The following is a 15,883-nucleotide window of genomic DNA, read 5'->3' as shown; positions in this document are numbered from 1 at the left end:
CGAGGTTCTTAATTAGTCCAATTTTGAGAAGAATTCAGATTGGGAAAAACCGAACCAAAACTAGCCTAGCATTTTCCAGGCAAAAAAAAAAAGACCATTAAACCGAGTCTACTTTGATCGTGGAGAAATTTAACTTAAAACTAAATCATGCCCAAAACTAGCCCAGTTTTTTGCAATTTTCCCATCCGGAGCTTTATAATTTCAACAGTCACGTACATTATAAAAAACTTAAAAATAAAAAGCAGTAAAATAATTTCCAACAGTCAAAATGTCCGCACAGGACTTTGGCACTTAATCAGCCCCCACGTCCCAATCCAACCCGTTAAGTCAACGACTATTCCTCCCCAACTACCCGCCGGGCCCACATCGAGGCGGGTCAACATCGTCGGCCGCTTTGATTCTTCCCCGCTCCGAATCCGACCTCCTCGATCCCCGCCCACACGTGACCGGCACGCCCTCCGGGAGCGGGCCCCACAGGATATTTCTTCAACCCCTCCCCTCTCCTCGGTGGGGACACGTGTCGCGACATAGTTGGCGGATCGTGCTCCCACCCAATGTGAAGCTTCTCCTGTTGTTTTGTCACGGTATAAAGAGAGCGACTTCCGCTTGCGGTAGAACCGATGCTCCCCAAATCTTCTGCGATACGTTTCTTCCCTACTTTCTCTTTTTTCCACTCAACAAAGAGAGACAAAAAGGAAAGGGGGGCGCAAAAAAAAAGAAGTTTAGGGTTAGGGTTTTGAAGTGATCCGAAGAGAAATTGAAGCTTGAAGAGCAGAGGAGTCGAGCTGAGGTAACTGGAATCACTGTAAGTTTCCTTGTCTTCTGTTCGATTGTCTTGATGCTGCGGATTGGATTGGGACCGGGGCTTTGATGATTGTATTGTTGTTGAAATATGAGATTTGTTGTGGTTTGGTGAAAGTAGGGCTTTTGATGTGGTTCTTGAAGGGGGGGAAGTGAAGTTTTCAGTTTATGAGGGAAGGAATTGATCGTGATTCCTTTGTTATTTTGAAGGAATTGATGAGGAGAAGTGTGATTTTGTGTAAAGGTTGAGCTTTTGAATGTTTTATGAGCTTTGGGAATTCAAGTATGAGTTGTTGTGATAAGAGCAGAGAGGGTGAGGAGTTTAAGAGGCCGGGATCGAGCAAGGTAGCGGATGATTCGATACAGCTGGGGAGACACTCGATTAGGAATGGGAAGAATGAGAGCTCGCACAGCTCATCGAGTGGGAGCAGAAATGGGAAGAGTGAGAGCGCTCACAGCTCACCGAGCGGGACAAGAAATGAGAGGAATGGGGTATCTGAAACTTCACTGAATGGGATCGATGAGAGGGTGATGATTGACCCGAAAAAGTTATTTATTGGAGTGAAAATTGGGGAGGGAGCTCATGGGAAAGTCTATGAGGGGAAGTAAGTTGCAAATCTTGACCAATTCCTTTGCTTTTTTCATTATCTGATCGTTACATCCTCGTATATTTGTTATCGGTATTCGGTAATATACATGTCAGTATTTATGTTGAAACTTGATGCCTGGTTAATCTGTATGCCTTCCAATTTCAACATTTGCAACGGTTTGTATTATTTTCTGTGGACAACCACAAATTACTTACTCCCGCATGAAATTTCCAACTCCTTCATTTCTCACTTTGATTTTTCACTTGATTATTGATGATATGTTTCAACGATATTCCCTTGCATATTCATTTTTCTCAAATACTACTGTAGGAGACAAATTTATTGAATGTAGAACATTGCTACGAGTCTTTACTAATCAATAAAGGGGCATGACAGTTTGGGAATGGCTGAGATATTCAGATTGGCGGCAGGAATTCAATGCCTACCCTTATAGGCTAGCTCCAGAGAGGCAACATTCTCATTCCTTTTTCATTTAGTCACAATGGCCAAGTAGGCAAGTATGGTTGCGTTGTTATTGCTAAGGACTATTGAGGTTAAAGATGATACTGAAAGATGCTTTGGTTCCCTTTATGTTCCCTCGTCAAGGAGATCTTTAGGCTATATGGACTATGGAGTTTAGACTACCATTATTTCTAATTAAAATGTATATTTATTGTACGCATTGGTGTTCTTTCTGGACATGTGGCTTTATGTTGCGATCTTCTAGTGTTGGTTAACCATTTTGAAGCTTGGAGATCTTAACTTGATCAACATTGATCCATATCAAGTTGTTGATTGTTGTGCTTAAATTGTATTTTCTTAGAACATTTTAATCAATATGAGTATCAAATAGACCCTATTTCAAGCTTTCTGTTTGTGAACACTGGCTCAACCGATTGTGCTCTACTCACCACTGACCAATGCATGAATTATTAGTTTCTAGTGCACTTGTAAATATACTGATATTATCTCATGGCCCATCAAGATGTTTGAGAATAAAGCGGATGACAATAATTGGAGAAAGGTATCAAGAATGTATCGTGATATAGCTCTCAAGGAATTATCACAAGTCAAAGCTTGGAAGATTTGGCTTAAGTAGAAGGATCATTGAATTTGTGGGTTAATGATTATTAAGTCAAATACCCAAATTATTTTGCATCATGTTAAAAGTGGCATGAAATTTGATGTCGGTCATGAGGGAAAAGAAGTTTTACCGGACTACACACTTGCAAGGGCTGTAATAAGATGTTATATTTAGTATGCTAGGAAAGTACATCTTGAGGAATATAATCATTGCTGTCAATTTCATGCCAAGGTCGAAGCTTATTACTGAGTGTACTTGAAGTTTGTGAAAGAAAAATCATCTGATCAAGAGTGTGTATAGTAGCGAAGAAGAATTGAAGAATTAGTCCTTGAGATTTGAAGGCTCTTTCTAAAACCTAGAGGAGTTATTGGTTGGTTGAAGCCTATGTTACCCGGGTATTTCTATAATGAAGCTGTACCCGTACCAGACACGTACCCGACACTTTCTCATACCCAAACTTCATGGACACTTCTTGAATATATGCGTGTATTTATTACAACATGTACTCAATTATACGATATATATGTTAATTTAAAACACTTGTCAAAGACTTCCTGGACGTAAAGATTACACTTCACATCCGTCTTTTGAAACTAATGAGATACGGGTCGAGTTCATTTTAGTCCATACCCAAGTTCAAAACTATATAGTTAATGGGTTGTTTAGATGTCTAGTAATTTACAATTCACAATAATCAATATGATAAAAGAAACTCAAAAATATAATCGGAATATATATATATATATGTAGCCATGTCCCCGTACCCTACATTTTACAATTTTATCGTGTCCCTTACCCGTACCCGTACCAGTACCCATATCTGTTTCCATGCAACTTAGGTTGAAGCTAGTTTGAGGCCTTTCTCAGTGTTTTCGCTCATTCTTTTATAGTATGAAGCCTTTAGGATCTTATTTACATTTTACAATAATAGCTTTTTGTTATGATGTCCTCTTGCAATTTTGGTAGGCTTTAATAGATGTTGAAGTCTTCTGTGATTATTGATGCTTTTTTTTTGTTTTAGGATAGGCTAATTGCTCACCTACTAGCCATGAAAATAGGTCCAATACTACTCTTGTAGTTTCATCATCACTTTTTCTCTCTAGTAGGTTTTCATGGGATTTATTTCACCTTTCTTGATATCAATACACCGCCCGATTTTTCACTTGTTTAACATTATCTATGATTGAAAGTTGAGACTATATCGGTGGCTAAACTATCAAATTGATAGTTAAAAAAGAACTATTTTACTGTTTTGGTATTTAAAATATCTCCGATGACGTTTAGGTATTTAAAGTGAATTTAAGTTAGCGCATTAGTCCAAAATATCATGAGCATTAATTTTTCCAACGGGAGAATTTCTTCCCACCCTTTGACCTCTTGAAGTTTGTATTTTACAACCGTCACCTTCTTTTTCCAATATTCAAAATTTTTTTAGCCATTCCTCAGTCAACCTCTCATCAATGTAGGCACTCGCGGGTGAGAATGCTGTTGCAGCTACAAGAAGGAAAAGAAGAAAAAGAAATATAGAAGAGGATAAACATCCCTCTTTTAATCTCGATGCCGACGGTGAACATGAAGTAGATGAGGCCGAGGTTGGCGATGGTTTCGAGGATGAGAACGCTGCGGAGGGGGAAGATGAGGTGGCCAAAGTTTGAGATTTTGCCCATTATTGATAGACCTAATAGTAGATCTCTTTGGAAATTGGAGGATGTTGGTATCTTGGACATGAAATCCTAGTTCAGTGTTTTCTCACAATCTCATAATACTTAGTTATAAGTATGATGCAATTGGAAATGAATTTGCACTCTCTACTAATGTTTATGACAACTATTGATGAGATGAGAGGTTGAAGCGCTAACTATTGATGAGATGAGAGGTTGAGACTCCATTGATTAGAGAGAAAGAGAGGTTGAAGGGAGGATGACTAAAAAAACTTTAAATTTGGGAAGAAGAAGGTGAAGAACAAACACAAACTTTAAGAAGCTAGTAGGTGGGAAATAATTTTCCGGTCGGAAAAAATAACGCCAATGATATTTTGGACCTATACACTAAATTAAACCTACTTTAAATACCCAAACGTCATCGGAGATATTTTAAAAAATATCAAAGCGGTAAAATGAGTTTTTTTTTTACATACCAATTTGGTAGTTTACCCCTATATGTTGGATGAATAAGGATATGCTGACATGGACATAATAAGGATATGCTGACATGGACATGATACACATTTATGTTAAAAGAAACATATGATGCATGTCTCTAGCCTTCTTTGTTGACGCATACCCAAATGTCATCGGAGATATTTTAAATACCAAAGCGGTAAAATGAGTTTTTTAAAAATACCAATTTGGTAGTTTAGCCCTATATGACACAACTTCATGATGGAAGTGTCTGTTCGACATAATTCTGGTTGAAACATCATAAGAAGCATCTAACCTTCTTTATTGACGCATCAGACAAGACAAATCAATACTAGTTTCCTCATCTGTTTGTATCATAAGCTGGTGCAAGGACCCACCTCAAAAAAAAGAAGAAGAAAAGATAAATGGATGCAAGCTTTTGAAGATATCATGTTACATAGCAATAATGGAGGTATCAAATGCAAGACATCAAGTTTGACCATATAGGAATGATTTAGGCTACCCATTGTATGCATGGACTTGACATATTTTTGTCCATATTTATGCTTTCGCTGGTGTTTTGTAAGTTCCTATTTTTGACTCTCGAAAATCATGTTTCCTGTGACAATGTTAAGATTCAAGCAAACTTGCAATATTCTTAACGACAACTCGTAGATTTCACACAATTTTATACAGTTTTTATTATTATTCTTTTTGAGTTTAAATGTTCTGTAAATTTTTGGATTTTCAATTATGGTGGCTTGATAACGACAATTGTGGTTTCAAGTGATTGCTTATGACTCCTTTCTTTCTTCCACTGAATCTACTGAAGGGATGTATGATGGACTCATGTTATGGATGTCTCGGCCTATCTGGAGTTCCTTTTCTATGTACTGAATTGTTCAGAATCTTTGTAATGCTTAAATATATATGTTGTGTTTTAATAAAAAAATTGAAATAAGTTCTTTTGCTCTTTACACTTTCTCAGGTATGGCGATCAAATAGTAGCTATCAAAGTTCTTAATAGTGGTGATACACCGGAAGAAAAGTCAACCCTTAGAAGTCGGTTCATTCGAGAAGTTAATATGATGTGTCGAGTGAAGCATGAAAATCTTGTGAAGGTGTGTTTCCTACCTGTATTATGTCATATCATTGTTCACATTGAATCACTGTTATAAATAGCGGTAAATAGCCCCGCAATAGCGGTGCTAATAGCGTTAGCGGTCCATTCCCACGACGTTATCGCCCGCTAAGCTATCGCGTAATAGCGGTGACATATTGCGGAATATGTCTGTTCGTAAAAGCTGTCAATAGTGTGTCATAACAGTAAATAGTGAGCGATTACATTCGAAATTTGCTTTTTGACTGCTATTTAAAACGGTTTGAGGCTTATTTTTTTAAAATTAAACTCAACCCTTGACCATTATATTCCACCGTCTCCTGTGATTTTCAGCATACTCCCGCCACCTCTCATACCCTTTGACACCTACCTTGATATTTTCCCTCACCTCCTTCACCGTGAGCTCCTCTTAGGACAGTCTTGCCACCGCTAAGCTCTTCTTCTCGAAGACGATGACTTTTTGACTCATCCAGTCATCTTCGGTATTACGTGATGGTTACATGTTTATTTCATGTTTAGGATCTCTTTAAATCATCCAATATGTACTTTTAGATTTCTTAGATTTTTTTTAATTTTTCTTTTTTAGTATTTATACATATTTAAATTAGACCGTTATTTGACTTTGCGCTTTTTACCGTTATTTTGCCGTAATAGCCCGAAATAGCCTTAGCGATGCCTCACCGCTACGCGACGCTATCCGCTATCGATAACCTTGCATTGAATTCTTCTCAGTGCACTTAGCATGCCCTACGGAGCATTTAGATAACTAATCTAACACTTATTGCCATACTGTGTCCTGATCATATGCACACTTCTGCAGAGAACTTTGTTTTTGGTCAACTATTGTTTTTGGTCAACTATTGTTTTCTTTCCCTGATTGGTTGATCACATGTCTTTTTGTATTTCACAGTTCATTGGTGCTTGCATGGACCCTATCATGGTGATTGCCGCGGAGCTGCTACCTGGAATGTCGCTGAAAAATTACTTGAATAGTATTCGCCCGAAACAACTTGATGTTCGAACAGCAATTAGCTTTGCACTTGATATTGCACGTGCAATGGATTGCCTACATGCTAATGGGATAATACACCGAGATTTAAAACCTGGTAAAAATCTGACTTGTATTTCGAAAAACAACAATGTGTCTACAGTTAGAGCATGTTTGGCAATCCTAGGTTATATTCCACTTGGGTTATAATCCTTTAGTAGATTATGACTGTAATGGCTTAAAATTTGGGTGTTTGGTAAAGAGGATGGTTTATAATCCATGCGCTTTTGTTTCAAATGAGTAAAAAAGCTTAAAAAAGTGGAAGGAGAGAGAAGGGAAAAGATAGGGATGTAAAAAAGTATTGGGCCTTTTTGTCATTTTCTAGGTCAAATATGTGGATATTAGTCCACCGAAAAAATAACCTAAGAATTCTAGGTTATTTTTTGGTGGATTATAATCCAAAATAATCCACCCAAAATGTTGTTACCAAACATGCAAAAGTGGATTATAATCCACTTTGACCAGGTTACTAAAGATAACCTTAGTTACTCAGGTGCAACAAATATGTATCACTTCATTCACTAGTTACACTGTTGAGATTATGAAAATATATAAGAATGAAACTCAAACAGAGTTGAATGAATGACACATTTTCTTAATGTGCTTTTTTGACTGATGATAAACAAAGGATGCAATTATTTAATATAGTTATATGTGGATACAACATATTTTTATGGTGTGACATTGTATGTTCCGCTGCAAGAGATTAACAGTTAAAAAAAAGCAAAGAAAGAAATAAAAAGTAGAATAAACAAGGAAAATTAGGGAATGCAACTTGCCTAGGAGTTTCAAGATGTTTGGCTAACCTTATACCAGTTTCATGTTAAACCCAATAATATATAAGATATTAGACGTTTTCTTATTTTTTTTTTCCTGGCGAGTGGTCTAAACACCGGTTACCTATGAGGTTAAAAATAGCACAAGGGATTTGGTGATTATAGTAATTTAACATCATTATTATTTAACTTTTTGCGCTTGGCTAGATTTATTTCCTTATCTATTGATTAGCCAAGAAACAACTGTTCATTCTAGGGAAATCCAGTACTCGGAGGGGGAAAAAATCCTTTGAGGCAGATTCTTTTCATAATATGCTCAATTAGGATGTGGTTATTTCTTTCTCCAAAAAATTGGTTTTCATAAGGCAAAAGGTTGTCTTTGCTAGGACGCTGTGGAGAATGAGAAATAGATTTCTTGCTGACATCGTTGTGAGGTTTTCTATGTTGGCAACCTTACTATTTCTTTCAGATGAATGACTGATTTATGCCAAAGAAATTGTCATATTTTTTTATTCCTTCTTATATTCTCAAACTATATTCGTCTTCATGTTCAAATAGGATATTTTGTTCCTGGAAACTCTAGTAGAAATATCCGAGCCATTTACGCTGGTGTTTAAATTTTATTGGAATTTTAGATGCTCTAGATCTTTCTCCTTTTGCTGCTAGAGTCTCCTAGAAGAAGATTTTACTGGCCCTCCTATCTCACGTATTTGGCGTGTTATTAATTCTAGGTGCGGTTGATATCTCAAGAGGGAAAAAAGTTATTGCCTTATTGAAACACAATTCTGCAATATGTGCTAGTTCTAAGCAAAGATGAGTACTATATATAGAGCATCCTTCAGGACTAAGGTTGGTAATCAAACCAGTTACAAATTTTAACTTAGAACTTACCTTTGCTATAAGGATAGTGTTCTAAGCTTTTTCTGGGCTTAGTTTAGATGATATGGGCTTACAATATAATTAGGCTTCTATTTCTGTACAAGTAACATGCATGGAGGTTATTAAATTCTTTGATGCGGTTTAGAAATTTCTTGGGTGAATCCTATTGCAGATTTATGTACCTTTTTATTTGATCCGATGTCAATTTTTCCTGTAAGATTTCTCTGGTCATAAATTTTTGTTGCACAATATATACTTGCTTATTAAGAATATTCAAATTTGCAGATAACTTATTGCTTACAGCAAACCAGAAGAACATTAAACTTATTGATTTTGGACTTGCAAGAGAAGAAACCGTAACTGAGATGATGACTGCTGAAACTGGGACTTACCGTTGGATGGCTCCAGAGGTAGTATTCACTGGCTGTTTTCAGATATTCGTGTATCCAGTTCTATTTTGTTTTAGCTTTTCATTGCATGTTAAGTCACTTGGTGATATTTTAGTAACCATTTGACTAATGTCCAATAGTCATGCATTATCTTGTTCAAAGTCTGTGGAAATGGAATATGTATTGTTTATCATTTCCCCCCCGTATCTCATTGTGTCGTATACTGTTACACTTACTATCAGATATATAGATCAATGTGAAATAGTCAAGTATTCAAGCACACATCAATATAGATCGCAAATATATGATCAAATTTATGCACAAAGCACTACGAAGGAGAAACAGGAAAAAGCCTATAAATGCAACTATGAATGTATTTAAGTGAGACAGATGACAAATCTGTGTTTTGCATGTTGCTGAATGGGTCTTTCCTCTAACCAATTAAAATCTTCCATTGGCTTTGAATTAGATTACTACTTTTTTTGGAGTTATGTCGTATCTTGAGTTTGTAGCCCTGCTATATCAGTTCCATTTTCCTTTTTAATGATATTCTGATATGCATATTGGTTGTGTACATCCCACTTTTCAATCTGCGAGCACTCTTCTCTAGTGTTCTTTTAAGTTTAACTGCTCTCTTTATTTTTTTGGAAGCCCATTCATCTTTCTTTTCTCTTTGCAAACAGCCCTTATTAAATTTATGGCACCTTGCAGTTATACAGCACTGTAACACTTCGTCGTGGTGAGAAGAAGCATTACACAAATAAGGTTGATGTGTACAGCTTTGGCATTGTCATGTGGGAGCTACTGACGAACCGCATGCCATTTGAAGGCATGTCAAACTTGCAGGCTGCGTATGCTGCTGCTTTTAAGGTGAATATCGCTAACCATTTATTTCATCTCCACTGCTGCTATTGTTGTCTTAGAAAATAAATATAACGTTCACAAGACTACTGACTATAGGCCTTTCGTATGAAATTATATAATTCTACTCTCATGTTTTCATATGCATGTCCTGTGCCCGTGTGTTTCTTATAGACCCACATGTAATTGAGTCTTGAATTGGACTTGAGTTAGGAAGTTTTGCTAGAGCATTACTACTCACTGTCAGAGAATAATTAGCACTTCTACTAATACAAGTGCTTATCTAGAATTCGAGTTCATATTAGACAAAAATGGTATTTATTATTATGAAATACCGTGTCCCTGGATAGTCAGTCGTCAAAGTCTTGTTAAACCTTTCCCAGAGCAATGTGCTCCACAGCTGACACCATTTTTAGGGAAAATTTGACGAATGCTGGTGACGAAGTTGTCACGAATAAGATTAAACAATTCAATTTTCTTTTGAAACTCTTCCCTATGTGGTTATATGATGAAAAGGCCCTTTGAAATATCGGTGGGGAAAAAAATTGAATAACGAATAAGTGGTTAACCTGGGAAACCGAGATGGACTGCAATATTTTTGTGTACGAGAGCCGAAAACTTAGACACTTCTATTAGTTGCATGACACAGTGCAGATAGAACCAAATGATCACCACAGTGCCAGTGTAATTCACAGCAAAAATCCTAAAAGATGAGTTACCTATAAGCGACTGTATAATTATCTGTTTATATTACCTTCATTCATATGGATATCTCCTCCATACTGTTTAACATATCACATAGATCCTAATTTTTGGTGACTATACTGTCAGTTAACTCAAAACTGAATGAAAGTTTGCAATTTTGTAAACTGTTCTTTGATGTGATAAATAACTTCTGGGCCTCGTTTAGGGTGGCTAACTGCTATGAACTGTATCCCGGAGTAAGTTACGTTAAAATCGATTTGGTGCATGATTTTGTGTTACCACTTTGTCAATCCGAAGTTCTATGCACTATGAGATTCATAGCACACCCAAACTCAACTAGTGGAGCATAGTTACATCATCGTGTAAAATACTGCCTGCATGAACGTTGTTTTTAACCATATACAATTGTTCCTTAACTTGTAGTACTATGAACTGACTTTATTTGTGATTCTGGGTGAAATCTTGAAAGCAAGTGCGGCCTCCATTTCCAGAAGATGTGCCTCCAGAGCTCGTGTTTATAGTGCAGTCGTGCTGGGTTGAGGACCCAAATTCCCGCCCAAGCTTCAGCCAGATAATACGCATGCTAAATGCGTTTCTTTTCACTCTTCCTCCACTGTCTCCTCCTGAACCTGAGGCTGTTCAACCTGGTGTAATTAGTAATGGAAACAGCATAATCACACCTACTTCCACTTCATCTCCTCGCAAAGGACACAAGCTTTCTTTCCTAAAGCAGCTGTTTGCAGCAAAGAAGGCAGCGAATAATAAGACCTGAGAGAAATGCAGGTTTTGAAAAAAACCCTTCGCAAGTGAAACATGCGATATATGTTTATACTTGAAATCTTGCTTGTTAGAGAACATTTACAAAATCGCGATAAAGAAAGCTTCAAAAAATGAAGAATACCTGTTGCCCGGTCTTGTTTTGTTTTCTGATTCATATTCAGTTTAGAATGTGCAGGGGTGGCTTAGATTTCATGGTAGCCTCGCAAACATATTCAATCTATTTCATCACCCAGATGCCAAAAAAGACTTGCAAATACTACTATAAGATCAGGCTACCAAGAAATCCCTTGAAATTGGTAACAAGGTTTCTGGTCTACTGTAGCCCAAAATTTTATTTTTGAAGTACATTAACATCATGTGTAGATTTTATTCAGTTGTTTTTTTAAAACCATGAGATGGAGAATTTGTCCCTGGTCTGTAACATCCTTTGCTCAAAGTCTGCCCCTCAATAGTCCTTTGAGCTACGGCAGCATGTGTACAAAGTGTACTCAGATGCATCAAAACCTTAACTATTTGGTTTTTGACTGGACTTTACCGCATGTGCTCGTTGTATTGTTCTAAAGTTTTGATAGGGGGGGTTCGCTACAACACTAGATGAAGATTTGGTTTATTTGAGATCACAGGATGATGTCATGAGATGAATTAGTTACAAAATGACATTTTGTAACTAACATGTCATGAAAATGTTAAATACTCAGCGTTGACATGTTATAGAAGTCACCTACAAATCCCAAACTGATCAAGTACATGTATCACGAAACTAACCCAGAGTAATAAATCATCCAAGGAAAAACTAAAGAAGCGTACATTGTGCTCTAAAGCCTTGACAATTGAACATCACAGCTAGTGGGAGGTACCATGATCCCCCCTAGCCCTGTCATCTCTGTATCATTAGGAAACCTGATCTTCACACCATAACAAGATGCCTCCATTTTGCGCGGGAACCACATCAACCTACTGAATCGAATTTTCGCCTCGAACCTTACCTTAAACTCCAACATCCCATCATTCTCCTTGAGGCCCTTCGCGATCTTATCAAAAGACCCTGGCATCAATTCATGATCGTCTTCCCTGGAAAGCAAAACGCTAGTTCGATCCCTGTTCTCCTGCTTAAATGCAGGCAGACTCGCGCAACCTTGAACGAGACCATAGCTATATTTAACCGAGGTGTAGATGTCATCATAAGATATTGCCATATGGCTATTTGGATTTTGGACGGAGAATGTGATGTTGAAAGCCGAGGCCAGGTGGCCGACGTATTCGAATCTGCTGCTGTAGGTTCTCGGAGTCTGGTAGAGTTTGAAGGAGGAAACGGTGGCGGAGATGACGAAGACTGAGGGGTAATTTGGGCGAAGAACAATGTTGGCAGTTTTGTCGAGGATTGCGACGAGGATGAAGATGAAGACGAGGGCGGTAAATAGACGGCAGATGTAGCTGTGGCCTTCTTTTTCGTAGGGGAATTCATATGGATGGCTGCTTTTGGCATGAAGATTGGAATAAGAGGCCATTAAGGTTTCCATTGAGGTCAGAGGCAAGCGACTTTTTTTTGGATGTGCAACGGTGATATGGATTGGATGTAACTTCTAAATATAGGTAGGAATGTTGCTATTTTCTGTGAGGTTTGTTGTTGATGTAGACCAGACAATGGCATCTATACCAATTTCTTAACATAAGGTAGAAATAGTACCAGTATGTTTCTTGATTAGGAAGATCGTGTCAATATATATCCCTAACTGTAACTAGACTTGTCCATCTGGGGTTGGCCTGGCCTGGGAAACCGGGCCCGGGCCGGGCAAAACCGAAGCCCGGGCAAAACCAAAGCCCGGGCTTCGGGCCGGCCCGGTTTTTTATTTTTAATTTTTTTAAATTTCAAAAAACGATAAAGCATAAAATATTCCTTAAAATTACAAAAAATAACATAAATTATTTTAATTAATTGAAATGACATAAATTACAAGTATAAAAAATTATAAAAATAAAAGATGATAAAATCTTTTTTCTATTAAAATCATATCATGTCATTCATATATTATACATAAACAAATTGTATTATACATAACATATATATATAAAAATATAAATTATATATATATATTATATATAGTATATTATATAATAGTATATATATATTATATTAAGATGAAGAGAGATGAGATGGAGAGAGAGGAGAGATGAGAGGAGAAGCACGAGAGAGGAAGTAATGGGTATCTTGTCATAGGAGAGATGTTCCTCATTGACGCCTCTAAAAATCAAATATTAGCGACATTGTGGGTATGACATCCGCTCGTCCTGAATTGATCTACACATAATTCCTAAAACCCAACAGCACCAAGTTGGGTTGGTTGAATCCGTTGTCAGTTTGACTCCATCGAGCCATGTGAAAGTTCTATTCATTCACAAAGTCGTATAAATTGATACGAGTGGATGAAAGGGTCAACGACGACGGTTCACCCCAAACTTTGGTGTGTTGGTTTTAGAATATTGTAGATCAATGTCACGAAGCGATCAATCCCGAAATGTCGCTTAATCATGTGATATTAGAGGCGCTTCCAAGAGGAAATCCTCCTATGACCAAGTGTACGCCATTGAATCTCATTATATATTATATAATATAATATCATATAATAATATATAATATATAATATATATATATATATATGTTATATATACCATACAGTATATAAACATAACTATATGTACATACACACACTACACGACACACACACATAATATATTATATATCATAATATAAACATAACTTATATGTACATTATATTATATATTTTTTGATGAAAGACAGGAGAGTTCCTGTTCATAATATATATATACATAACTATATTTATATATATAATATAGTATATATATAATATATATATATATATATATATATTATATGTATATAGTATTATTCTATTATATATAGAGATGAGTAGAGAGAGAGAGGAGATTCTGAGAGAGACCAGAGGACGGGAGAGAAATATGTGAGAACTTGCGTATAAAGTTTTTTAAAACAACTTGGTAGTGAGGTCTTAATCTTGCCCCTACATCACACCTCCAAGATATAGAGCCTCAACCACCCCTTCACCAACCTCCAATGTAGATGTAGAAATTAGCCACATCACTACCAGTTGGTTTGGCAGCAACTTCTGCACCAAGTTTCTCCATATTATATATATAAATATATATTAACAATTATGATTACACACAGATTATAAAAGTGAAAGGAAAGAAACATGAAGTGAATTGAGCGATAAGGAGCAAACCTTGTTGTCACCTATCAGAACAATTCGCCCATGTTTCCACCCACACAAAAGAGCAGACTACAAGAAAAAAGGAAAAGAGAGAAAAGAAACGACAGCAAAGTGATTGAACACCTGATAAAATAAACCACAGAAACAAATCCACCAAAAGAGAAGATAAGGAGGGCTACGGAACCGGGAAGAGCAATCTGTCAGAAAAGTAGATATCCTCATATATTGCGGCGAGCTTCTTCACAGGTGCTCCGCCTCCATGAATGTTTGGGCTATCTCCTTGAAGCATGTACATATATAAGTATATTTATATAATAGTATAACTACATATAAGAGTATAAATATATATTTATATATCTATACATATATATAAACATAAACTTATATGTACATATATAATTATATTTATATAAGAGTATAAATATATATATACATATATATTATACATATATCAGAGAGAGTATACTTATATATATATATATACTTATATAAGAGGGAGTATACTTATATATACTTATATACTAAGAGAGAGAGTATAAATATATATATATAGTATAAATATATATTTATATATCTATACATATATATAAACATAAACTTATATGTACATATATAATTATATTTATATAAGAGTATAAATATATATATACATATATATTATACATATATCAGAGAGAGTATACTTATATATATATATATACTTATATAAGAGGGAGTATACTTATATATACTTATATACTAAGAGAGAGAGTATAAATATATATATAAGAGAGAGCATACTTATACATATATATAATTATATAAGAGATATAAACATATATAAGAGAGAATATACTTATATTTATATATACTTATATACTAAGTAGCCCAAAGTATTCATGTCATTCAATATATGTATATGTATATATATACACACACACTGACACACATATACATATATTATACATAAACAAATTGTAAATACTTATAGTAATTACATAAACAAATTGTATTATACATAAAAACACACACACATATAAACTTATATATACACACATATATTATACATATATAAGAGAGAGTATACTTATATATACTTATACATATATTATACATATATAAGAGAGAGTATACTTATACATTATACTTATATATATATATATATGACTTAATCTGTATAAATACCCATATTGGTATTTTACTTCAACTCAATTTGCCAAGAAGGTATTTTAAATAAAAAATCGACGTTAAGATATTTTAATTGATTAAAATTACCAATTAGGTCTTTTTGCTCGTCGCCGACCACTTTTCCGGTGAGAACTGGTCACGTGCATTTTAATTCAACTGGTTTTCTAACGTGGCAGTGGCAGGAAGAATAAGAGTCTATGCATTTTAAAATCCCCTATTTCTAAAATTGGTAAAAAAAATTAGCGAAAAATTAGTGGAGAAATTACCGTATAAATAGAACCTCTTTCTCTTGCATCGATCCATGGCCGCGCC

At 35.7% G+C, this 15,883-nt stretch overlaps 2 protein-coding genes across 5 annotated transcripts; one reads left to right on the top strand and one right to left on the bottom strand.

Annotated features, from left to right (window-relative positions):
• Positions 545 to 11,574, top strand: LOC109830037 (serine/threonine-protein kinase HT1-like). Of its 4 annotated transcripts, none has more exons than XM_020397188.1 (7): positions 547 to 790; positions 1,012 to 1,406; positions 5,584 to 5,716; positions 6,626 to 6,821; positions 8,704 to 8,828; positions 9,519 to 9,677; positions 10,843 to 11,574. In XM_020397188.1, the coding sequence occupies exons 2-7, from the start codon at positions 1,066 to 1,068 to the stop codon at positions 11,143 to 11,145; spliced, it is 1,257 nt and encodes a 418-aa protein (XP_020252777.1). In that variant the 5' UTR covers positions 547 to 790; positions 1,012 to 1,065; the 3' UTR covers positions 11,146 to 11,574. The 4 variants fall into 4 exon arrangements, with proteins under 4 accessions (XP_020252778.1, XP_020252777.1, XP_020252776.1 ...); XM_020397187.1 differs by having other exon boundaries at positions 548 to 805; XM_020397189.1 differs by having other exon boundaries at positions 545 to 1,406; positions 10,847 to 11,071.
• LOC109830038 lies at positions 11,865 to 12,708 on the bottom strand. Its single transcript, XM_020397191.1, has one exon. The coding sequence runs from the start codon at positions 12,671 to 12,673 to the stop codon at positions 11,969 to 11,971; it is 705 nt and encodes a 234-aa protein (XP_020252780.1). The 5' UTR covers positions 12,674 to 12,708; the 3' UTR covers positions 11,865 to 11,968.

This window comes from Asparagus officinalis, chromosome 2 (assembly GCF_001876935.1).
Source record: "Asparagus officinalis chromosome 2, Aspof.V1, whole genome shotgun sequence".
In the NCBI taxonomy this organism is placed as follows: domain Eukaryota; kingdom Viridiplantae; phylum Streptophyta; class Magnoliopsida; order Asparagales; family Asparagaceae; genus Asparagus; species Asparagus officinalis.
This window is presented reverse-complemented; position numbering and strand designations above follow the sequence as displayed.

What these genes read in the sequence shown, in the direction of transcription:
- LOC109830037 (XM_020397188.1), top strand. Translation starts at nt 1,066, where the DNA reads ATGAGCTTTGGGAATTCAAGTATGAGTTGTTGTGATAAGAGCAGAGAG. An exon ending in ACCGTTGGATGGCTCCAGAG is followed by an intron (nt 8,829 to 9,518) that starts GTAGTATTCACT and finishes GGCACCTTGCAG; the next exon opens with TTATACAGCACTGTAACACT. An exon ending in CGTATGCTGCTGCTTTTAAG is followed by an intron (nt 9,678 to 10,842) that starts GTGAATATCGCT and finishes AAATCTTGAAAG; the next exon opens with CAAGTGCGGCCTCCATTTCC.
- LOC109830038 (XM_020397191.1), bottom strand. Translation starts at nt 12,673, where the DNA reads ATGGAAACCTTAATGGCCTCTTATTCCAATCTTCATGCCAAAAGCAGC.